Source organism: Myzus persicae, unplaced genomic scaffold, assembly GCF_001856785.1.
Source record: "Myzus persicae strain clone G006 unplaced genomic scaffold, MPER_G0061.0, whole genome shotgun sequence".
In the NCBI taxonomy this organism is placed as follows: Eukaryota; Metazoa; Arthropoda; class Insecta; order Hemiptera; family Aphididae; genus Myzus; species Myzus persicae.
In genome coordinates, this window is record NW_019101384.1 from 17,528 (window position 1) to 43,754 (window position 26,227).

Here is a 26,227-nt window from a genome sequence, read left to right on the forward strand (position 1 = left end):
CATTCTTGAAATACTTTAATACAATATATGCCGGAGATTTGACATTATATCCTAGTTTTTCTTGTGAATATATTCCTTGATCAATGAAAAAAAAAATGTGTGATTTATACTATACTTATACATTTAATTTTTTTGTGTGAATAAATTACCAGAGAATATAATAACAATCTGTATTCAAAAAATCATAAGAAGGTATATAAAACTTGTTATCTTGTGGGAAGTGAGTTTCCAGAAGATACACATAACTAAGAAGTGGGTGGGGGGCTTCGCCCCTATCCCATCACTAAATTATTCAATTGTTTCCTAAAATATTAATAAACCTTTTAAAATTATTCAACTGTAATTCTTATTTTTATTTAAAGTATACAATTATTTTGTATTCCCTATGATATATATGGTAATATCATTAGCTATATGCCTGTATTGTTTTTAAGGGAACAAATTATATTGGTACATTGGTACTATTATTGTACATAATTTTTATGCACTGAACTATAATATTATAAGCCCCCGCGGGTTACTTTTAATGTAATATCAGGTGGGGCTACTGCTATAGTTGCCCTTGTTGCTCTTCTGTTTGATTTATTATAAATTTAAAATCAGTGTGGCATCTAGTCTGCCTATACATTATTCCTGTCCAGATTATCAATACATGTCTTATGTGTCGGTGATGGTCTATGATTCAAAGCAGGAGTCTATTATTTATTATGATTATTAATTTATTAGTTTATGTCATAATAGGCAATAATTTAAATGCAGTGATTAGATTGTTTTAACTTAGTATAACATTGATTGTCAAAAAAGTGACCGAGACTAAGTTGAATTGAGACTACGTAACATTCTGACCGCAAGTCTTACATTTTTACGGTAATTGAAAAAGGAAATAGTTTCTAGTAGGAATAAGGAGTGAGATAGCAGAGAGCAAATTGGATGAATCAAGAGATCCTCAAGAAGTGAATAGATTAAATAAAGATCAGCCTCAAAACATTGAGAGAGTAAGGCAGGGATTCGAAGAGCGGAGGAAATGAGAGAGTATTTTTTAATTAGGTACAGTAAGTAGATATGACAGCCTATGAGTTTTGAATACTAGGTACTTTACTACAGTGGCATATCCAATATCCATCTCCCCTTGAAAGGTTTCATATATTCATATCAAATTATTAAATTAATTAAACTTTAAAGGAATATTCAATTTATTATTATCAATAACTGTTGATCAAAATAGACTTAATACATAAATATTAATGCTAATTCAAATCAAAAATATTGTTTGTATATGTGTTTCATATAATAATATTTATAATTAACTCCTCTGTATTTCTATCATATATTAATCAAAACATTTTCTGGTTTACGATTTTTACTATTCATTCATATCGAAAATTGACCTTTTCAAGAAGATTCCTTTACATATTATAAATAAAATAAAATTATAATATTTGTGATGAAGTATTAAGATTTTATGTAGGTACCTACCTGTAGTTAAAAATGAATTTATCCAACCTGCAATAACTGAGTTGTTATTTAAACTTCATAAACCAACTTAGTTAACTTTTCAAATGACCAATTAGTTTATATTTTTAAATTGCATTAACTTAATTAAATTCATTTTTTTAAGATAAATCAAGTGAAACTAGTTAAAAATTTAAAATAATTGGTTAACTTGCCCTGCTTTACCAAAAATATGAATTACGGTAAGTGTAATCTCTTATCCGTGTCAAGATGATAGAAAATATCATATGAGGCAATCAGAAACTTAAAAAATTGTATCATCAATTATTTTTTTAAAACGAACAAGATAATAATAGTTTAAGTATTTAGTATGAACAATATGTGTTCAAAAATTTTTTTAGTTGTTCATTAGTTCATAAGTACCTATTCATTTTGTACAAGTTAAATCGCAGAAATATGATAGAAAAAATATTTAATATGTTTTAAAATGTACTACAATGACGGCACTAACAGTAAGTAGTATGTACCAATATAGGTACATGCCGATACATTGATCAAAATCCGAAGTACTGGAAAGTGTATCTTTAACAGTTTTAAATACGTACCAAATGGTAACATGATTACCACACGGCTTTCAGATTTACGCTGTTCAACTTTCATAAAAGCACAAGACTGGACCGCATCAAGTATCAAGCCCGTTTAAATACCAATTTCCATGGGTGTGAGAGATTTCTAGACACTTAAACTCGTCTTTCAAATATTACTGCCTTTTAAATGTGATCGTCAATCGCCAAATAGACAAGCCTTATTACAATTCCTTATCACCAAATCACCTTCAACCATCAAAATCACCTCATTTAACTTTTGAGTTTTGGGTCTTAACTAACAACCTACAGATGCGACTTTTACAATTTTAACGACTCCAACTTCGAAATTCGTGACCACTTGCTACTTGCAGCTAACTCTAGGGGTATTTCCCATTGAGCTCGGAGAGGTAATACACTAGTACCTAATATTAAAAATTATGAAAATAAATAATGCCTATTTAATAAACTGAACCTGGGAACTCGTTAAGCTACTAAACACTGTTCTTTGCAATTTTTTTCCAACTTGTGCAGTTAGTTATAACGAAAACGAGGGTGAAGTTATAATTTGGAGGTCAGTTTCGAAGTTATTACTTAATGAAATTTGCTACTTTGTGATTTTTACGAAGTCATACAACGCTCTATTTAATATTTATCTCCCTTTAAATGGCCTTTATGCTATACTCATAAGCGCAACTGGGGGGGGGGGGGCTTAGCACCTAACCCCAAACCATTTAAAAGTGCCACAGAATATACTATTCAATTGTTTTCTAAAATAGTAATAACCTTTTAAAATTCAACTGTAAATCTTATTTTTTTGTAAACGTTAGAAAAAACAAACAAAAAAATGAACGAATAATGTTAATTTTTACGCAAACTTAATTTTTTTTTTGTGTGTAATTCAAAAACTAATAATTGCAGACACTTAAAATTTTCACAAAAAATATTTATACTAGCATTTTCCATTCATCATTGAATTTAAATTCAACACATTTATTACAATGATATACTCGACAGTCGACAGCTATACTGTTCAGTATTGAAGATTGAAGTACCTACCCACTTGCCCACCTTCTTTTTAGTAATTTTTTTATATTATTAAGTGAATGTATATGGGATAACACCCCCATAGGTTACTTTTCATGTAATATCAGGTGGGGCATACACTCAAGTTGGGTGACCCAACATTTTAGCCCTTGTTGCTCCACTGCCTACAATAAGCCTTGCTAATAGCTATAATAACTATTTTTGCAATTATTTTATCACTTAAAAGTTAATATTTGTGTCCAGTCACAAAAATCGAGGTTCGACAGACCTCTCGATTAGGAGTTCGCCTCTATCCCTCCCACCTCAGGGTTGTATTAACCAATATAGCATCAATCATTTTGATGTATTCTGCTTCTTAAAACATCATAACTGTAAATACTGTAAAGACCAGACACCAGTTATGTAATTGCGGGGAAGGGGGGAGGTGCAAAGGTATCATTTTGTTCCCCCCCCCCAAGATAATCCAGCAATACAAATCTTTCAATCGCCTTAAGTTAAGACAGAATGCAAAATATTCAAATAATATTAATTCAACCTACCGACTACAGTAGTAATAATAACAATTTTATACATAATATAAAATATCCAGTCTTCGCTCAGATTCGTGTTTCGTATACAGTTGTCAATGATATTACCTACCTATATCATTGAATTTAAATTTAACACTATCCATTAAGTCATCAAGTGAACCACTTGTAACCTACTGTACAGCAAAGCGTCACCCACTTACCGGCTTTTTAATGATCTTATTACTTAGTAAATACAAAATATGTATGGTGTTAGGTTAGGTTAGGTTAGTGTTTAATTATAGTACCTAGTGGGAAAAATCAAAAATGTATAAGTAAGAAAATTATTAAATATAAATTCTAAATAAATCTTGTTGTATATTGTACAGGTAATGTATATTGATGTGTGTTGGGGGGGGGCACACTAGTCTATTTTATGTATCACTATATATGGATAGCCCCCCCCCCCCCCCCACACACACACACACACGTAAGGCAAAAACTGACATTGTGCCCATGCGGACACGTCAATGTTATCGCGATAAATAATGATCAAATAAATTCAAACAAGTCTTTAACATTTATTCAATCAAAATTCCAAATAACAACATAATGTCATCTTGCCCCATAAATGTTTATTAAACATTTTAATTGTCCATCAGCACATAAGTACAGAAGTTTGTTATATTTATCACAAATATATTCAAAATATAGCTTATAACATGTAATTTCTAAAGTATAAAATAGATTTAGTAATTAAACTTATGGTAGGTACCTACTTCGGAAATCTAGTAAATGTACAGTAAATGTACCAAAAACGTTTATCAAAACGCAAGGACACAGAATCATTGATAAAATACACAGATAAATATTAAATATATCTGTGTAAAATAATATTTAATTCTTCCACAGATATGTATATTAAACAATGTTTAATATACATATCTGTGAATTCTTCTCAGATTAACCTCGATATCGAGAAATAAGTTGTTCGTAACATCATGTTCGTAATTTGTAACTAATATCCTTAGATATGCATAATTTGTATTTTGTTAAAAAATATCAATTCATCATCTTACCGGTCTCGACAAATTACCACAATCTCCCCTACCCACTACCCTTAACCGCTTCGGATTCCTACTGACATGTTCGCGCGAGTATTTACCATACCTACGCAGGTGAGTTGCTAGTTGCTACAACCAAAAATATATAATGATCAATATGAAATTATACATTTATTATTGGTTCAGTGTGTAGGTGTAGACAGCCATAAGATGTTTACATCAATGATCAATATTTTTCTCTAATTTGGGCTGGGTATGTTAAATGTAAAATAGGTTAGGTAGGTACCTAACATAAGACTACAATTTATAGTTATTAATATGTAGACTATAAAACTTAGAATATTATGTATGAAACAAGAAAAAAAATGTATTCTTTAAGTTTTACTTTTTCAATTGTTTGCTGGCAAAATTCAATAGGCGTTTATTTTTTTTAAACCATTTTCCCCAAATAATTACCTACTTACTTACTTAGGGTATTGTCATGTTGAGTAATATCTATTATGCGATATTTACATTTACCTAACTACCTATTATAATAAATTTGAAATATACAGTTGTGATTTATTTTATTCTAGCTTCATAATGATTCACTAGGTATTTATTAATGTTTGGGTAATTAACGGTTATTAAATATTTACGTCATTATATTAATTACCTATTGTTAATATACTTTAATATTTCAGGTAACTGCTGCATTTCCACTTAGAATCACTATTCAAGACCAGAAGTTTAATTTGAAACAAAATAAAATTGATGTCAAAAACAACACTGTCGATGATATAATACTGCCAGATTATGCTAAAATGGTAATTTCATATTATTTAAAAAAAATATATTAATACCTATCAGTTAAAAACTGAGAGCTCTAACAAATCTTTAAATAATGATCAAAATATTGAAGTTAAATAAAACGACCTGATATAAAGTAATAACGAGGTTAAATATGAATATCCTAATTTAGGTAACACGCCCTATACAATATTTTTTTTTTAATGATCAGGTGTAGATTGTATATTTTGATTAATACACTTTCACATTACAATATAAACCAAATACCTCTGTTTTTCAACTATTACATTATTATTGAGGTTTGGAGAAATAGCAAGAAATAAAACTACTTAATGTTTTTAATTAGGTATAAGCCTATAAAATATGATTTACAGATATCCTGGCCTGGTTTTTGTAAAATGTGTTTACTCATATACTTTATTTTTTCTTCAAATTATAATTTATGAATGAAAGATAGATTCATGTTTAATGAAAATTACTTGAAAAATAACAACTGTAAAATACAAGTTTCACTATTAAAATCGTTGATGTGTGTGTATAAGAGAAATAACTTGTTGGAAAGCATTATTTTAAAGTGTAGTAGAAAGAATTCATTTTGCACCTATTTCTAGTTCCTAATTATTACCTTTTATAATTGTTTTTTTGAAAATGATGATCGTACAAAAGAATGTTATGCTGGTGTTGCACGACAAACATAGACCTTATAGACCCTACTCATAGGGCCCTATCTATATTAGTAACATTATGCGTGGTCAAACATAGAGGGCGAGATTAAATGACTTGGTGATCAATGTCCACCCATAGTTATGTTTATGTATTTAATTGTAATATGTACTACTACCAGAGCATCTATCTTTAATCAATCAGAGTGTATAAAATGCCAGTTTATCAACATAAGGTCTATGACAACAATTATTATTTAATACTTCTCAATTTCTTTTATAGTTGAATTTATTATAATTCTCTTAAAATAAGTACATTAATTTTAAAAATATTTAGATTTTAGATAATAATATAACTGTTGAAAAAGTTGATGAATATTTAATGAACAGGCCCAAATATTCTATTGTTCATTGTAATGTGAAAAAACATCAATATATTGTACGCTTGTTGCAAAAAACATTGAATAAAAAACTTGATCTAAAATGCCACCACACTGTTGATAATACAAACAATCATATTTTAATTGTATCAAGTACACATGATTTGTCAGCTAAACACTTCTTACATCGTCCTAGACCTTATTTAACAGGTATTTAATTTATTCTTTATTTATAATAATAGTTGACAATTTAGTCCATAGAGTGTTCCAGTCAGTTTCTATTTTATTCATATATAAAAAAACAATAACCTACTATTTGTATTGTTCTATTAATTTATTGATTTTACAATGATTTATGTTTTTTTTTTGTGTTATTGTGTATTTAAGTTTTTTTTATTATTATCATTAAGTTAAATTTGAACATAGATTTTTTTTTAAAGAATAATAATCTTAATTAGTAATTTAACACATAGGTACATTATAGTGACTTACTCCTCAATAATGATGTACACTTGACATCTAATATACAGCAGTGATTTGACCTATTTCCTTTTTTATAAATATGATTTTACTTTAGAGACTTAACTATTTTTTGTTTTTTTTTCTTTATAATGCAGCTATTGTGTAATTATTATTTAGTAATATAATTTTGACTACTTGAAAATCCCACGTCTGTTATTTTACAAAAAATGCAAACATTTAATACAATAAGATTAACTTAGAATTAAAGAAATGATAATTTTAAAATAATTTATTACAAGTTTTCTTATGTAATAGCTTATGTGACTTAGTTATACATGTAATAAATATTATCTAAAAATGTTGTTTGAAAATGTACTAATATAAACATTTTACTATAGATGTTCAATTAAGAAGCTTTAAAACTGAACGTATTTCTTGTAAGAGAAACAATAAAATGACAAATCGCTTAAGAGAAATGCTATTACTTCTTAAAGAAAGTGATTTGAAAGGTACTGATTTATTTTTAGTCAATGCAGTAACTGGTTGCGAGGTGGACGAATACTCTAGATACTCCCAAACATTTTTTTAAAAATTTAACAAGAGATTTTATATTTTGAACATAACATTGTTAAGTATACAGTATTCATATAGAAAAATGTTGGAACCCCTCTCTGCCACAGAACTTTATTTTTCAGTTACCATGTTTTCAGGCATAGATTCTAATAAATGGAAAGATAAATAATAGTAGTTTTCAGTTAAGATGCATAAGTATATTTATTGAATTTAGACCACTAGATAATTTTTAAATTAAATTATGAATTACAATTTATGATAGTCAGGAATACATTTTTTACAGACTTATTAAAGAATAGAAATACAAATAAAAAACATGTAGCAAAAGACCAAAAAGGAAATACTACCAAATCTCAAAAATGGTGGACATTTTTGGACTATTTTAGTAATGGATTTTTGATTGGATTGATACTTACTACATTTATCCCTATATCTGGTAATATATATTTATGTCAATACACTAAATTATATTTGTATTCATAGACTAAGCTTAAATAACTATTTTAATAAACTCAAAAATGTGCAGCAGTCAATATTTCTAAATATGATACTATTAAGTATTAACCCCTAGTTAACAAAATTTTAGATGAAAATACAAAAAAAAAATATGTCTGGCAAATTCTGAGAAGAAATTTAACAAATTAAATTAAAAATAGGGATTTTACATATTCTACGGTTTTCGCCAATTTTATCAATGTTTCGAGTATAATATAATGTTAAAAGAAGTTTAAAAGGATGTTTTATAGTAAGATCAAAGATATGTCTGATATTCTCTGTATAGTATAATATATTATTCTACTTATTGTGATGCTGAAAAAAATTGGCAGTTCTTCAGCATATACAATATACATACATTATTAAATGACACAATTTGGCTTCATCTGCAGTGAACGTGTTAAGTATGGTAAAGGAAGATAGTTTTGCAGTAAAATTAGAAAAATCAATTTTCTGAATTTACAAAAGATAAAAGTACCAAAACCAATGTAAAATTAAATGGCTTTCATTGTGTGATTCATTTTTTATACTTTTATGTAAGAAAAGCAATCTATATAAAAAATATTACAAACATTCCTTGCATAATGGAATAAATATAACTATGAAGCAGTAAATAACACCTTTTAAACTTGTGTTATTAGTAAATTAGGTGCGGTAATTTATAAACCAAGCTAAATCCAGCATGGTATGTTAAGTATAATATTGATAAAGGTCCCGGTATGTTCTGTCATAAATACTACAGTTCTTTCAATTTGATAATTCCATTCTAAAACATAAAATGTTGATTTGTTTCTTAAGAGGATGCTATGACCGCATGTATTGTCTCCGTCTTACAAGAGCGTAACATATCAAATTGTACGTTCAGCAGATCATGTTTGGCTCAATTAGCTTTAAAATTAGAGTGAATTGACCTCGTGTTAAAATTAAAGGTAATATTATTACGGAGGGCTTCTCATGGGCTTTTTATTATATTTTAATTTTAAAGGGAGTTATGAGTATTTTGAGTTGTACAAACAATTTATAATTTTTAAATACTCATAACTACCTTTAAAATTAAAATATAATAAAAAGCCTATGAAAAACCCCCCGTAATAATATTACCTTTAATTTTAATACGAGGTCAATTCAATCTAATTTTTAAGCCAACTGAGCTAAACGTGATCTGCTGAATGTAAAATTTGATATGTTACGCTCTTGTAAGACGGAGACAATACATGCGGGTATAGCGTACTCTTAATCATATTCCTTAGATACATGGTATACTTAGTTAGATCTTAGGTAAATTTAATTTGATTAGTTTTCTAAGAAAAAAATGTCTGCTCCTTGATTCTTTGTTAAGCATGTGTTTGTAAAAATGTCTTAATTATGAAGATGAAAAGAAAGCAGTAGTGACCAGTACTAATTACTTAGTAGATAATGTATAAGCTATTAGATTAAGTTAATTTTGTTATATTCATTGATTTATTTTTAGATTTAATTACAGAGGTTAAGACAAAAGTCAAGGTTGAAGGAAATTTTGATGAAAGTACCAATACTACAAGTGCAGTGACTTTTAATGATGTTAAAGGAGTAAGTTTATTGTTAATTAAATAATAAAGTAAGTTTATTTTAATCAAATGTATTTATTTTACACTGTTTTATTTTTGTTTCTCAGGTAGATGAAGCTAAACAAGAGTTGAGAGATATTGTAGAATTTCTTAAAAATCCAACTAAATTTTCTTCATTAGGTGGAAAGTTACCAAAAGGTATTTTATAAATATTTAAAAGTAACATAACTATTCTTAAAAATTATACTACTTATGAGTTAATGTTAACGAGTAGGTACTGTTCATTAATACACATAAGAAACAAAAAAAAAGTATCATTAGACTTGCATATAAATAATATAGTCGTATAAAATTTCAATTATTTTTAATCTAAAATCATATATAACTAAAATATTTTAAAACTTCAAATTTGCCTTTTATTTGGTACCTAATTGTTATGACTGTTTGACTTAAATTTCATGATTTAGAATAATTTAATAAAATTGTAATACAATATCTATATTATTCAAATTGTTATAAAAGATATTAAAAAAGTTAAATTTTTATTAATCTTGATTCATCATCAACTTAACTAATAAGAATCAGTCACCAAATATTTTCTAAAAAAAAAAAAAAAATGAGAATTTCATTCAAAATTTAGTACCTATCAGCTGAAAACATTTTATAATTGAAGATACCTCTGCTTTGTTTTCATCTAAAAAAACAAAGAAAAAATGTGTCAAATTATATTGATATTTATTGCTTATTATTATAAACTAAAGGTGTATTACTTGTTGGACCTCCGGGAACTGGAAAAACCCTATTAGCTCGAGCTGTTGCCGGAGAAGCTGGAGTGCCATTTCTGTATGCGGCTGGCTCTGAATTTAATGGTATTTTAGTCGGACAAGGCTCTATGCGAATTCGTGATCTTTTTAGTAAGCATTTAATATTTTGTTCAGTCATACTCATCTTTCTGCTACAATTTTTTAGAGATTTAAAATTGAATTTATGTTGTACCTGAATAACTATTGTTAAACTATTTAATTATATATTCTGAGATATGGCTTGTTATGTTACTTAAATTCTTAAATAATTACACATCACGAACAACCAACTAGAATAGAATTTCTCAAAGCTATGCATTAAAATCTTTTTACATGACCAATATTGTTGTATAGATATTAATCTAAATCTCAGGATTTACAATAAACTAGTTAAACATTTCCATAATAACTTATTATAATTGCATTGTTATTAGTCTTCATTTTTATGTTATAATAAAATATTGATAAATTTTTTAATGTATACATCTGTAATATTTTTTTGTCTTCATTACATAATTATTTAATTTTAGAAGCGGCAAAAGAAAAATCGCCTTGTGTTATATTTATTGATGAAATTGATTCTGTTGGTGCAAAAAGATCAAATTATGGTGCTCCATACTCAAATCAAACAATAAATCAGTTACTAACTGAAATGGATGGGTAAATTATGTGTAAAATGTTGTGTTACTTATATTATTTAATAAATATTTGTTATTTCTACTAGGTTTCATCAAAATCAAAACATTATTGTACTTGGTGCTACTAATAGACGTGAGGATTTGGATCAAGCTTTGCTTCGTCCAGGTCGTTTTGACATTGAAGTTTATGTGAATTGAAAATAAATATAATAAATACATAAATTCTTTTTTTTTATTTACAAATTTTTTTAGGTTTCTTATCCGGACTATGAGGGGCGAAAACAAATAATAGATTTATATCTTAAGAAAATACTTAACAAAGACATTGATGTAGATCTATTGGCTAGAGGAACTAGTGGTTTTACTGGTGCTGATATTGAAAATATGGTAAACTTAGCGGCTGTAAAAGCCGCAAGTGATGGAGCTACAACTGTGTCTATGAAATATTTGGAAATTTCTAGGGATAAAATATTAATGGGTAATTGTTTTTGGTGTTAAAATAATAATATCCTATGAATTTATAATAATTTAATTTGTACATAATCAAATTTAGGGCCTGAAAAAAAAACAAAGATTCCTGATGAGGAAGCAAATACAATAACTGCGTACCATGAAAGCGGACATGCAATTGTTGCATATTTCACTAAAGATTCTCATCCACTTCATAAGGTAACAATAATGCCAAGAGGATCATCATTAGGCCATGTATATATTGTTTACTTTAACATAACTTTTATTGTTTGCAACGTTCATTCTATTCTAAATTATTTTTTTGTAGACTGCATATATACCAGCAAAAGAAGAATACCATGTAACTAAAGCTAGAATGTTAGCCTTAATGGATACAATGATGGGTGGTCGTGCTGCTGAAGAATTAATATTTGGTCCTGAAAAAGTTACAACTGGAGCTTCAAATGATTTAAAAGTTAGTTAAATTCTAATATTTGTACCTATTAATTTGATGTAATCAATCTATTGTTGAATTATTCTTTAGCAAGCTACTAATATAGCGACTAGAATGGTGAAAGAACTTGGAATGTCTGAAAAAGTTGGGCTTCGTAATCACGAGTCTCAGTCAAATGATCTAAGTACAGCTACAAATGAACTCATTGATGATGAAATCAAAAGGATTTTGCAGGTAAAAATCTTTGTATCTAAAATTTTGAATAAAGTATGATAGCTATATTAATTTGTACCACTAAATCTTTTCAGTAGTTATTATTATTTAAATGCATCATATAATATTCATAATATTATTATTATATTAATTGATTAAGTTTTAAATTTAAATTAAATATAATTTTTTTATATACACTTTAGGAATCGTATGAACGTGCAAAAAGCATATTAATTGTTCACCAAGAAGAACATAAGCTTTTGGCTGAAGCATTACTTAAGTATGAAACATTAGATGCAGAAAACGTTAAAGCACTTTTAAATAAGAAAGAATAATGGCATAAAGTTATAATTTTTGTTATTAAGACTCATGTTTTTCCTAATAAAAATATAAGTACAAAAAAAAACACTTAGGTTTTTTTATTTTTGAATATATATACTATATTATTATATTTATTGTTAGTACAATCAATTTTAAATTTTGGTATTTAATTTAGGCATCGCACCTATACTAGTTATATGAACAATTTCAAAAGAACAATTAATAACAGACTAAATAAATATATTTCAAAAACTTGCTAATTAATTATAGTATATCCATAGTGCCTGCCTTAAATATCCAAAATTAAAATTAACTTTTGTTATTATTTGTTTTTAAATATAAACCTATAATGACACCTATCATTCATGATTAGTGATGAATGATTTCAGAAATTTTATATTCAAGATATTTCTTAAGGGAAATTTCTGAAATTTAACAATTCAATTTTATTTTTTAATAGAGCTTTTGTTGATAACAAATAAGAAATATTCATTTAATTTTGAAGTGAATTTCATAACATTCAAAATATACTGTGAAAATTGTATTAATTTAAATATTTTATTTTTAATAAATATGAAATCATAATATATCAGAGGAAATGATAATATTTAATATTTTCGCAATAGTATAGCATTCACGGTATTGCTATTTTATTACAAGAAAAGTAATGTAAATATAAACAAAGTCAATTTTTTTTTTTAAATTGTATATACATTTTTCTATGCCTAAACATATATATTTATTTTATTGAAAAAATTGTCCAACTTTTACCGCTATAGGATTTCCTCCTTGATATAAGTTGGTTGCAACTTGGTTATTACACGATACCGACAACATTCAATCAGAATGCGATTTGATAGACATGACACGACACACGACTGCAGTTAACCCAGCTTTTAGTTAAATGCATGATAAAACGCAATAATGGAAGCTCGAATTAAATCGGTTTTTGTTACTTAGATTTATTTGTAAATTCACCAGCCTGACCAGGTTACTATTTACCATTTGACTAAAATGCACCTAACCAAATCATGAAAATTTTTCGATTTTTTTATTTTGGAACTTCTTTATATTACAATGGCGCAATCAGAACTCGTCAGTCGGACTTAGTTCGAAGTTATGGCCTTCAGAAGTATGTAATTTTGGGTTGTTTACGCAAGTGAGCTCTACGATACGGTTATCACTTTATCACGTTTAAATGGCAATGTTACGAGAGAATCGTAGGACCTCGAGTTGTGCGACCGGAGCCACTTTAATATACTTATGTTGTTTTAACTGACCATCGAGTCTGGCGACCGTTGACAGTAGGCGAAGGGAGGTTTCTTGAATTTGGCGACCGGAGCCGGTAGGCAAAGGTAGCCATGCTATACTTGTTTTACTTTAACTAACAAGGTTAAGTTTTCTTGTCAGGACATCTGTCTGCCCGAAGGGTATATATATATACAATATACTTTCCCCCTCCGAGACCACGAACGAGTTTCTCATCTCCCTCCCCTCCAGCAAGTTGACTAGGTATTATAGCCCCGGCCCCCGGGGGTCTTAGGGGCCGAGCCTCCCTCCAACGAGAGGTCCGGCAGTCGAAGGGAGTCATTATAATAAATATTTATATTACTCATATTTCATAGTGAAATTTAAGTGTATAACTTATTAGTTAAAGTTATTCTCCTGTAGGCTGCAATATTTTTGGACATAAAATATTTGTCATTTGGATCATTTACAACTAAAAGTTTAATATAAGCCTGGAACATTGATCAATATTTAAAAAAAAACAATTATATTTCCGTTACTATATTCCCGGAGATTTGACTTCACTTGACAGTCCGGAAAACAAATTCTGATTGCACCACCATTCTTAACTCGTCGAAGTACCTACATAAGTAGGTATCGAAAAAAAAAACATCAATATTCGTAATCCTCAGTAAGCTAGAGTGACGCGTGAATGAGAAAAAAAACTTCCAAAGGCTATAACTTCGAAACTAAGTCCGACCGACAAATTCTGATTGCACCTCTGTACTTAAATAATTAATATTAATATTAATAGTACTTACCTTCAAAAAAAAAAAAATCTAAAAATGTTCATGGGGTGGTCTAAGCATGTCCAAATCATGGACCTTGTAGCATATAAGGTCTTAAATCTTAATACAATTTTTTACAGAAGGGTGCCGCCACAGAGGGGTTGTATATTTTATATTTAGTTGATATAGAACAAAAAAACTTTCGGAACGGTATTGCAGCTTTTATTCTCTTAAATCATGATATCATAGGTATTTAGGTGCAAACTATATGCCTAAACATTGTGTTAGGTAGATACATACAAACAAACAAAGACCATAATAATAATTGCACCTATTATTATACATCGATGATATTTTTATATGTGTAAAATGTATTAAGTAAGTATACCTTTATAGTCAAACGTTACTTTCCAAACGAAGAAAGTTGGCAGACAATCTGTCTACAATACGTAATGTAGCCGTATATAATATTATTATAGTATTTTTATACTGTGGAATTCATTTAGAAGAGGTATCCTCATTCCTCCATATCGGATATCCTATATACTATCCTGCAGAGCGTCAAAAATCTTAATCCCGTAAGTAATGCAATTAACTGAAGTTATTATTTATTAATATCACGATTTCGGAAACGGGTAAGACAACGCTACCTAAATGGGCATAGGTAACTACTAAACTACCTACCTATATAATACAACCAGCCTTTACAAGAAATAAGTAATTACCTTGTGTTATAATAAATTCATAGGTACGCAATGTTTAAACGTGTTGTTAGTTGTTAGTATATAGATAGGTAGTTATAGACTTATAATGTCTATATTATTCTACCATTGATTTATAATATATAAAATGCATGGAATTTAACGTCTGCAGAAATTATAAACCTTGTATAGTTCAACAAAAGTGTCTATATCTGGATTAAATATTATTGACTACAATTACAGTACTATACCTACTGTAATTTTGGTAAGTATAAATGAACAAGATACAATGTTATATTGAGTAGGTAAGTATACATAGGTAATTTTAAATTTACTATGTTACGCACCTGTAGACGGAGACAACACATGCGTGTGTATAGGTTCCTCTTAATATTATGAGTGAATATTGTCCAAAATATTATCAAATTTAATGGTATTATTTAGTCTGATGACATTCAAACGGTTTCAAATCGATAGATATTGACTTTCTTATGTTCGTTTGAACCATCGTATTTACCAATAAAAATACAAGTATCCTTGGATCTAAAACCATTATGACACCATCATATACATACGTACCTACTATTGGATCTATACAAAGAATTTCGTAAATTTTCATTGGTATTTAAATTTTTAAACAAGTTATGAACATCTTGAAACACTGTAACTTTTTACGCAATAGCCTATATATGGCCTATAGTCAATATAGGCATATAGCCTGAATCTAAAATTAAAATATTAACAACAACCTACGAGTGGCTTTACATAATATAGGTTCTCTTATCTTTAAGTTTCATATTATGACCTTTCAATTGGTCAATTCACTTTAATATTAAAATTAACTAAATTAAACATGAACAGTGAAGTTATGAACATCAATTTGCAGTGTTTCGCACTTGAACGAGACGAAGATGTGAATGGGGCGTCCTCTTAATAATACCTCATCTTATAGGTGGGTAGCTGAATGTATATTTAGTGTTATATTTTCTAATACTTATTGTTAATATGTTAACATATTACATATGTATATAACATATACATTCATACAATCATACGTGTTCGGAAGTATAGTTTTGTGATGGTTATCGGTAAACTACTTATTTCGATTCGTAATATTTATTTTTATGGAAAGTCTTGAATAACCATAACAAGTTACTACACACTAACTATTAATATTATCATTTATACGCAAATCAACAAATAAAAAAATGTATATAAATATTTTAAATTATTTTAAATGATTTAAAATTTATATAATATATTTTAAAATATATTTAATATTTATATGTGACTGCAGTTTTTTTCCTTTATTGATGACATGTTGATATAAATTAAACATTTTAGTAAACTTTTAACTCCTAAAGCACACCTAAAAATGTATAATTATAATTATAATTTAAAACTGACCAACTGAGTATAGGGTGGTCTATAGTCTACGTCTACTTAGAATAATATACCTTATAAATCCAAAACTGGATAAATAATATATATTTAGGTACCTATTTATTTTATATGCCTACTATGGAGTACCTTGTACTACTGACGAATTTCGGTACAATAAATAATATCAAATGGTTTTTGAGAAACAAATAAGGGTCACAACTCACAAGATGGCCCATGTGACTGGATATATTGTTATTGATAGTTGTACACGCATGCACTATCCAATATGTGTATAACATTTATCATAATATACATTACAATATTATTTCTGCATCCATCTCACAGAACATTGGTAGTATAAGTTTAACACGTAATATGACATCAACATATTATAGGCAGGTAACCATTACCTATGAGTAATAAGTAATAACGATATATATATATATATATAATATAAACATATTCGTCAATAAACACAAACAGCTGTATTATTGTATTAAATTTTGTTTTTGAGTTTTATTAAGACAAAATGAAATGTTTGCTTTTGTATACTGCACATAATATTATGCATTTACATCCGCTAACACTTAATATAACGTATAATAACAAAAATAATAATAATAATATAATAATGATGATGATGATGATAATATTAGCTATATAAAATAATAAAATGAGTGTAATATAATATAATATCGTATACGACCGACCGTTCTGAACCATACATATATTTATATTATACACAATATTATACGAAGGTATAGGTATGTGAAAATATAAAACGTTATCCAGCCGGTTGATATAATATACAATATATATATTTATATACACGTCAGTATAGTATTAATAAAATAATAATATGATTTAATGAGCGGCGGCAGCTGTTTCGTCTCCGCGAATAACGCAGACAGTGTTAGAACTGTACTGCGGTACAGACGGCGACGGTTGCTGATGGGTGCGACGAGTGAGATTTTGCGTTGGTTTCGGATTCGGCGCTGATTCAGCGATTTGCAATATAGAATTGGCAAGATTATTATTTCTTGTATTCTTCGGAGTGACCGTGTCCGTAAGACAAACCGGACAAGGACGATCCACCGTAAGAGGACAGAGACGAGAGTCCGTGAGACGAACCGTATGAAGATCCGAATGACGGGGCGGAGTATCCGTATGAAGATCCGTAAGACGGAGCGGAGTATCCGTAAGAAGATCCGTAGGACGGAGCGGAGTATCCGTAAGAAGATCCGTAGGACGGAGCGGAGTATCCGTATGAAGATCCGAAAGATGGAGCGGAGTATCCCAGAGATCCGTATGATGAAGCGCCGGAGTATCCCAAAGATCCAGAGTATCCTAGAGATCCGTATGATGAAGCGCCAGAGTATCCGGAAGTGTAAGTTGGTGCGATGACTGGGGTTGGGACGGAGATTGGTACGTGTTGTTGGATTTCGACTGGGTACGGTTGTGGGACGGCGTATGGCACTGGGCGGCTGACTGGGTATGGCACTGGGTGTGGTACGCTGACTGGCACGCTGCGTGGCACATCAACGGGGTATGGGCGGTCGACGGTGACTGGGACTGGGTGTGGTACGCTGACTGGGACGGCCCTTGGAACGGACACTGGGACGGGGTGGGGCACGGACACTGGTACGTGACGGGTGACTGGCACGGCGTACGGTTGTGGCACGGAGACGGGAACGACATGATCGGATTGGCTCACTTTGACTGGCACTGCGTGGGAAGCGTAACCAGAACCGTATCCGGAAGATAGACCGTAACCAGAACCATATCCGGAAGACAGACCGTAACCAGAAGCGTAGCCGGAAGATAGACCTAGACCAGAACCGTAACCAGAACCGTAGCTGGAAGACAGACCGGAGTAGGCAGATGGGAGACCGTATGACAAATCGGCGCTTCGTTTGGTTGCGGTCTTGGTGTCAGTCTTGACTGTATCGGCTACGCAGAGCCCGATCAATGCCAAACCGACGATGCATGCCTGAAAAAAGTAAAATCGTTCATCGATTAACTAAAGGACCGGTTACTTACAATATCTATATATTGATGTAGTGTATACAAAATATGTATGATAATCGCATTATGGACAAGGATGTGTTGCATCGGAGCTAAACTATATATATATATATGGGCAGGTGTATAAAAGAGAACTCTGATTTTTAAATTAACTTAAAATATTAATATAGAAAAATACTCAAAAATTTGTGCTCAATTTAGACGTTTATTACAACTTTTGAAAATAGATTTTTTTAAATCAGAGTTTACGGCTACTTGTATAAAGTTTTCATATTTCAGACAAAATAAAAAGTCATCAAAATCTGGCTACGATTTTACGAGGCTTAAGAGTTTTCTCTGCGAGAATGCTCTCAGCTCCTCGTAATCTGGCGAAGCAATCGACGACTCTTTTGTTGCCGATCTGTATACGTTATTACGATAATATTATGATTCTTACCTTGAATTGAGCCATGGCGGTAGTTGAGTTGCAGAAGATACGATATAGCTGTATACAATTTGTATTTTGTATCGGATACTGCGATGGATCGTTGGAGATGAACTGATGCCAAACGGTTAGCCGGCTCTGGTTTATATACCAGTCGATCGTTCCCCAAAAATTGATGAATACAGATAAATCGTCCGAGCGCAATTTTCGTTTTTGCCCCTCCCGCCGTCCGGTGACACTTTCTCCGCATCGAAAATCGGTCGGTGTCGCGTGTTCATTATAAGTTTACAGGATTACCTATACCCACATAAAAACGTATAATGTGTACGTCGTTATTGCGAAACTCGTGCGACGACTTTTTTGGGACCAGTTTTTTTTCCCGTCCGCAAAGAAGACGTCGTGTCGTATTAGAGATGTGCGAGGCGGCGGTCTTCATATCGTCGCCATCCCCCGAGACGCGCGTTAAGCAATACTTTATATTATTATTATTATGTTGTGATGGTCTTGATTCTCAGTCGATATTTTTCCATTTTTTTTTCGTTCATTATTATTATTATTATTATTTTTTTTTTTTTTTATCATGCCGCTTTGAAGCCACCACGGCCACCGAGATTGGCTGCAAACGCATTCCTTTCGACAACTATGCAGCAGCGTCTGTGTCAAATAGTATTTTTCAAACAATAGATGAAGTTTAATCAATCACATAATACGCCGTAATATATTGAACTGTCGTTATAGGGTTCGGATTTATATAAATTTATACTTAATATGTCGAACCTATAAAAAAAATAAAATGTTTAATATCTTTTTACAGAGTGATTTTTATCCGTGGTCCTCCGTGGGACAACAGTTCAATCTGACCGTTTCAAATTTCAATTTCATTACATATTAGTTAAATCAATAGATTCGTAAAAAAAATCATGTTCTTAATAAATCGCAGTAAAACAGCAATGTTCTATTTGAAAAACAAAAGTTTGTATTGCTGCAGGACAGCACTTAAAATTTATCTGACTTAATTATGCTAAATATCAAAATTTTAATAAATATGTTTAATTTAATAGTACAAATGCAGTGATCTTGGTTAAAAAAGATCATTCTGTATTTATATTTTATTTTAAACAAATTTATGAATGAGTGCCAAACAATCATTCCTAAATACTTATACTATTCATATTATTAATGTTTACTATTTTTTTTAAATATTTCAACGATAACACTAATACTAGAAAAATATAGGTAGGTATACATCTGAACAGTTGCAACAATAAATAAATAAATTCGTGTGATATTTGTGTATCTGTACCACTTTATGATACGTAGGTGTACGACTATTCTGTTACATTATTAATCAGATATTCAATTTTTCATAAAATATAAAAATAAGCATATTTTTTCTATAACTAAGATATGTGTTTATAAATAAACAATTTCAAATATAAAGGTAACAAACAAAAACGGTATCCATTACTTCAACTTTGAATCTCTGGAAAAGAAAACATTCATATGACAAATTTGTCTCACAAAAATAACGCAAAAAGATTTCTTTAACTTTTATAATTATTTTAGTATTAATAAAATCATATTTTGTTATATTCTATAGTAATATAGGTAGTAAATATTTTATTTTTTTGATAGGTTAGATATTTGTTAGGTATTTAATAAAATAATAACCAAGTCATTTTAAAGGTATCTATGTAACTAAGTAGGCATAAAATATTAATTATTCAAGTTCTATAATGCAATTAAAATGAAGGTACACGCCTGTTGAACTTAACGCTAAAAAACGTTAATTATTTTGTGAAATTTGTGGACATCAGCCAAATTTAATGTACATTTCTTGTGGATTCACCATTTGCCGTTTCTTGCCATATTATTCAAACCGAAATAAAATATGAGCCTAGAAATTTAGCCCTAAAGTTCAAAACATTTTAAAACTCAAGTGCGCTATAAAGCACTTTAAAATATACCCAAAAAATAAAAATAATTTTCAAGTTTACAATTTGTTTTTTTCTAAAAAAGTAAATTAAATTAAAGATCGAGTTCGCAATCAAACTGATATCGTATAGTAGCTGTTTTAGAATTGAAAATGAATAGTATGGTAAGAGTAGGCATGAGACATCTGACATAGGCACCTATGCATAGATTTTATTATAGAAATCTAGCTTAAACAATATGATTCAATATGATTCAATCCGTTAAGAATATTTTTTGTTCGTATTTAATTAGAGCTCTCTAATAAAATAATAGGTTAGGTTTTAGATAAAAAGAAACCATGATTTTATATTTTTGTTAAATAATTATTCTTGATGCCCTGGTGGTCCTGTTAAATTCATTCGTAATATTCGATTAAATGTACTCTACAATATAATATACTATGCTGTTCTTACCTTAGGCATGTACGTACTATGTATTTATATTAATATGATGATTGTAAAATGTTTAAGCCAACTCAAGAAAAGTCTAGAAATATAGTTTTGAAGAAGGAACCATGCCAACTTCTAAGCTTATTATTCGAGTAATAATTACTACCTATTATTATTATTTAATGAACATAAGAAATATGCATCATAAAAATTGTTACGACTTATGAAGTAATACCTACGTGGGCAATAATAATCTTCATTGTTAAAATGTATAAGGAAATAATATACAGTTCAAATATTGGAACTGAAATTAAAAATTCAATTTTCAAAAAATAAACTTGTAGACCACGTTCAAGTTGTTAAAAGTTAAGAGTTCAAATGTAATAAAACAATTTAAATAATAATACATAATGTAATAGAATTATTATTAACATATTAATTTTGTCGTTTTGCATTTTCATAAGTAGAATAGTTTTTAATTATATTTATAAAAATACGATGCGTCTACCTATTAAATACTCGAGTGAGTACCTACGAACATTGTTCGTTTTTTCTCGTGCCAGAAAGTCGTTCCAATTTTTTTTCATTGCCCTGTAATTAATCGACTGAAAATTAAATACTAGCGGTACTTTAGACAAGTTATTTTATAGTTTTCGCAGTCATAACCAAAAAAAAAACTCATTCTAAAAATTCTAAAACAGAGAAATATGTAAGCACAGCAGTCCAACAAAATCTTGACCATTTTTAGTTTAACCGAGCTCATAATATTTTAATGAACGCAATTACATTTTCAAATGCAAAATAATAATAATTTGGCTTTGGCTTGTGCCGAGTCTATGAAGTAGGTATTTTATAAATTTCTGAAAATACACTAAGACAGATGGGTGACTACTAGATTGTTGCTCAGGTTATAGATATACCCTTCTGTAAAAATATTAAATATGTAGAATATATAAATAGCGATATATAGATAGATTAAATGTATATTTTTATGTTACCAAATCAATTAATTATTTATTCATTTATTATAATAATGTCTTATATTTTCTTACATATACCTATTATATTTTTGAATGAATAATTTCAACAATTTTATTTCGATAAAATATAATACTGTGCTTAGTATGGATAGATTATTATACATTATCAGTAGGTACGTATAAATATTATAAATCACCATTTGACATTTAGAAGCAGCGAGTAAACAAGTTATTAAAAAAACATTATAAGCTACCTATTGGTCTCATTACGCCGGTATCATAATATTATTTTCAACTTTTTGTTTTTCGATAGTGTCCGATAAAATATATTTTGAATGTTTTATGTAGGTATTGTGTACATTGTACTCATCGTGTGTTTGCATGGATATCAATAATATTTATAACACGACGTTTATATTATGCGCATTATCATATAATATATTGTATTTGTGTGTATAAGTATTATGTAAGTACTCGTTAATACTGCGTATTTTGCCCGAAAAAAAAGATAACTACCAGGGCGGAAGTATAGTCGGTAGACGATAGGTACACAATATAAGGTACTTATTGGATCGTTAGATAACAAGTATAAACCTCTGGGAATTATCGTGGTCGTAGTCCGGTTTTATTGTGAGTAAATATTCAGAGTGGATTTGACATTTCGGTGTAGTATATTGCAGGTGTTCGCTGTGACATGAAAGTTTAAAACGCTATCAGTATTTATTATTTATGAAATGCACACAAATGCGTATAGGTAGGTATATATAATAGTATATTATACATCGTCATAGTCTCTATCTAATATACATCGTTACATCGTAATTCATAATGTTTGTTTGTTATACAATACATTGGCTGCGAAGATCTCTCTTACACAGTTATTATATATTACCGTAGATAACCTATATAATATGTCTATGAAAAAAATTACAAATGTTTTAATCGTTTTCACGTATTTATATATTGATAACATAATACTATTATTATTTACTTTTATCACCTATATATAGTAGGTACCTACCCACATCATTTATGTTTTAGACGATTGTAGGTATATAAGTTCTTTTGATAACCGATGCGAGATAGTCCACGTCAGTTATTATTTATTTTAGAAAACATTAAATGTCATTATTATCGCAATGCTGTTTGAAAAAAAAAATATGCTGTAAAAAAATATTGACCTTATATATTGTTATATAATATTCTATAAAAAAAAAAATGTCGCTTGAAACTACCTACGTTCATATTATTACGGATTCGATTGAAATACCTACTTTAGATTGGTTCAATGGCAGTAATTCCAGTTTTGAGCATATTACCTAATTTATCGCATTTTGCACACCGTATACGATTAAATATTTAATGTGTTCACACAATGTTGAAGATTATTACTGTTATTCTAATCGATAGAATATCAATTTTGTAGTATAACCAATTAAAATAATTAGAAACTATTCGAGAGTGTGCATGTTCATCCCCGAGTCTCGATAATATAATATTGTATATTGTACATTACTCTGAAAAATGTATACGTACATAATTATAAATGTATTCATTTGGAATGTTGATTTAAAAAAAAAAATATCAAGTAACCTAAATAAAGGATTTAAAAATAAATTTGACATTAAAAAAAATCACCAAGACGTGTTCTTGGAATTTTCATTTGTACTTTAAAAAATAATGTATACCAGTATTATCCCAACAAATTATTATAATATATGATCAGGCAAGATATAATATATAGGGGAGATGGTGGATATAATGTAGGTACTGAAAAATCATTTGACGACATTATGAAAGAATTGTTACAGCAGATTAGGACATTAACTTATAATTTTGATAGTTAGCTATAATCTATCATATTAAATGTATGAATAAATCGTACTCTCTTTATGGTATTATAGACGATTTACTAAGATGTTTTAAACAAATATTATTTTAATATTTTATGTAGTACAAAGAGTAAAATAAATACGTAATAAATCATCGGTAAAACGATTTCTACATGCACGATTTAATGCCATAACAAGAACAGCATAAATTCGTAAAAAATAAAGTGGTTTTTACATTAAACTTAAAATCTTGTACTGAAAACAATTTTTTTTTTTTTTAATTTGTATCATAATTTCGTAAGAGATGGTTTTGAAGAAAACAACTTTACCATCACTTGCATAATTTTACAAACGAGTTACTATATTATCCTTGTACAGTTTAGACGTACTTAACGCTGTATAAGTTAGATATGTTTGGAGTTTGTTTAAATCATGCATAATACAAGTCTGTTAACTATAAAATATTTAAATTTTAAATTCAAACAAATTTAATTCTGGGCAATATCGAAGATGCTGACTAATAAACTAATTTTAGTAGGTAGTTAATAATAAATGCAAGGTATGGCCTCATTACTTTATAAGTAGCTATAAATATTATCTTATATAAATTTTTAATTCAATGAGATGGAATTTTCCTTTTTACTCGGTTAGACGGAAACCTGTCTTAGACAGAAATTTGAATTGATCTCCTGCAATTCCGCTTAAGACGGGTTTCACTGTACATGGTATATAACTTCTTAAATTTACTTAAATTTACATTATTACACAGATAATGAAGTAAAAAAAAAAAAAATTAAAAAACCTTGTTATTTTATTTTTGATTCCGACCAATGTCTTCGATTTGTTATGCACTTGTCCATGATTCGAAATTTATTTAATAAATTAATATCGATAAATCGAAAAATTGTAATCTGGACTTTTAAGTAATTAACACTGTATAATAAACATACTAAGTACTATATATTATATGAGTACATGTATAATACAATAACCGTTATAATGAATATCGTCGTGATTTGAAGACCGCAGACAAAGAGGTTTAGTCGGGTTTCCCTAATTCAGTACTTTTTGGGAAACAAAAAAACATTTCATTTCTAGTTTTACTATGATAGATTATTTATTGTACGATTTATTAAAAATAAAAAACATAAAAATAAAATATTCACTATTGAAAACTACGTAGATCATACTATAATTTGTTTTCTACAAGAAAGTATAATAATCGAAAAATATCCAAATTGACTTATTGCCGCTATAAGTATATTCTCTAATTCACACACACCAAACATGAATATAGGCATGTTCTTGAATTATTTCACAGATCTGGCGCTGAGGGTAATTAATTTGAAGTTTCATATATAAAATCAATTTCTCCACTTAATGAAAAAAAAGCCATAAAAATTAGTTCTGGGTTAATTTGAATTCGCAGGTAATCTGTACATAGCTAGACACGTTTATATAAACATGATATAATATAACATTATAAGAAAAAATATTTTATTATTTCTTATGCAATAAACATATAAATTAAATGACACTCCCTAAGACATAAAATAAATGTTAAACAAATAATATTAACAGATGAACCCATTCATAATTTAAAGATTCGTACACAAATAACACGTCATTCTAATTGAAGTCAACTTAAGTATTTTTCACGGACATACAGATAATAGTTTTTAATATGTGCCTTCTACTTACTAGAAATTATATCATATTTAAATTACATGTTGATTAATAAAAAAAAAGAATTTTTCAAACATAATGTTTTTAAATTTTAGGGTTAGATCGATATTAAAGGTTTTAGTTTTCAATTAAGTACTTAATAATAACCAAAAACAACTTACGTATGAAGTCAACATTTTGCTGTTGTATTTGAAAGTACTTATATATTTTACTTATAAGGGAGTATTCTATATTCTATGCAATTATTAATCATTAAGTTCGTACTAAACATGAACTTATTTGATGTGTATTGAAATTAGCTATGACTACAAGGCCATTGCCCATTAGTTTGACGGACGCCCGGAAACTTTTTTCAAAAAGGGATATTGCACTACATAA

General features: G+C 28.9%; 3 protein-coding genes across 3 annotated transcripts; 2 read left to right on the forward strand and 1 right to left on the reverse strand.

The window, feature by feature from the left end:
• The first annotated feature begins 4,672 nt into the window (after positions 1–4,672).
• Positions 4,673–6,688, forward strand: LOC111028914. The gene is made up of 3 exons (XM_022307701.1): positions 4,673–4,767; positions 5,337–5,459; positions 6,495–6,688. Exons 1-3 carry the CDS (start codon positions 4,735–4,737, stop codon positions 6,519–6,521), a joined length of 183 nt encoding a protein of 60 aa, XP_022163393.1. The 5' UTR covers positions 4,673–4,734; the 3' UTR covers positions 6,522–6,688.
• A 712-nt stretch (positions 6,689–7,400) lies between these two features.
• LOC111028923 (ATP-dependent zinc metalloprotease YME1 homolog) lies at positions 7,401–12,454 on the forward strand. Its single transcript, XM_022307723.1, has 12 exons — positions 7,401–7,455; positions 7,803–7,955; positions 9,486–9,583; positions 9,669–9,759; positions 10,323–10,475; positions 10,895–11,024; positions 11,089–11,191; positions 11,255–11,480; positions 11,556–11,707; positions 11,781–11,927; positions 11,997–12,140; positions 12,323–12,454. The coding sequence occupies exons 1-12, from the start codon at positions 7,401–7,403 to the stop codon at positions 12,452–12,454; spliced, it is 1,584 nt and encodes a 527-aa protein (XP_022163415.1).
• A 4,881-nt stretch (positions 12,455–17,335) lies between these two features.
• Positions 17,336–19,132, reverse strand: LOC111028918 (tetra-peptide repeat homeobox protein 1-like). Its single transcript, XM_022307714.1, has 2 exons — positions 19,001–19,132; positions 17,336–18,529 (listed from the first exon to the last, which is right to left on the reverse strand). Exons 1-2 carry the CDS (start codon positions 19,013–19,015, stop codon positions 17,573–17,575), a joined length of 972 nt encoding a protein of 323 aa, XP_022163406.1. The 5' UTR covers positions 19,016–19,132; the 3' UTR covers positions 17,336–17,572.
• Between the last annotated feature and the right edge of the window lie 7,095 nt (positions 19,133–26,227).

Coding starts and splice junctions, on each gene's coding strand:
- LOC111028914 (XM_022307701.1), top strand. CDS start 4,735: ATGTTCGCGCGAGTATTTACCATACCTACGCAG. Junction 4,768..5,336: donor TATTTACCATACCTACGCAG/GTGAGTTGCTAG, acceptor TTAATATTTCAG/GTAACTGCTGCATTTCCACT. Junction 5,460..6,494: donor TGCCAGATTATGCTAAAATG/GTAATTTCATAT, acceptor TTTAATGAACAG/GCCCAAATATTCTATTGTTC.
- LOC111028923 (XM_022307723.1), top strand. CDS start 7,401: ATGACAAATCGCTTAAGAGAAATGCTATTACTTCTTAAAGAAAGTGAT. Junction 9,760..10,322: donor AGGTGGAAAGTTACCAAAAG/GTATTTTATAAA, acceptor TATAAACTAAAG/GTGTATTACTTGTTGGACCT. Junction 11,025..11,088: donor TTACTAACTGAAATGGATGG/GTAAATTATGTG, acceptor TATTTCTACTAG/GTTTCATCAAAATCAAAACA.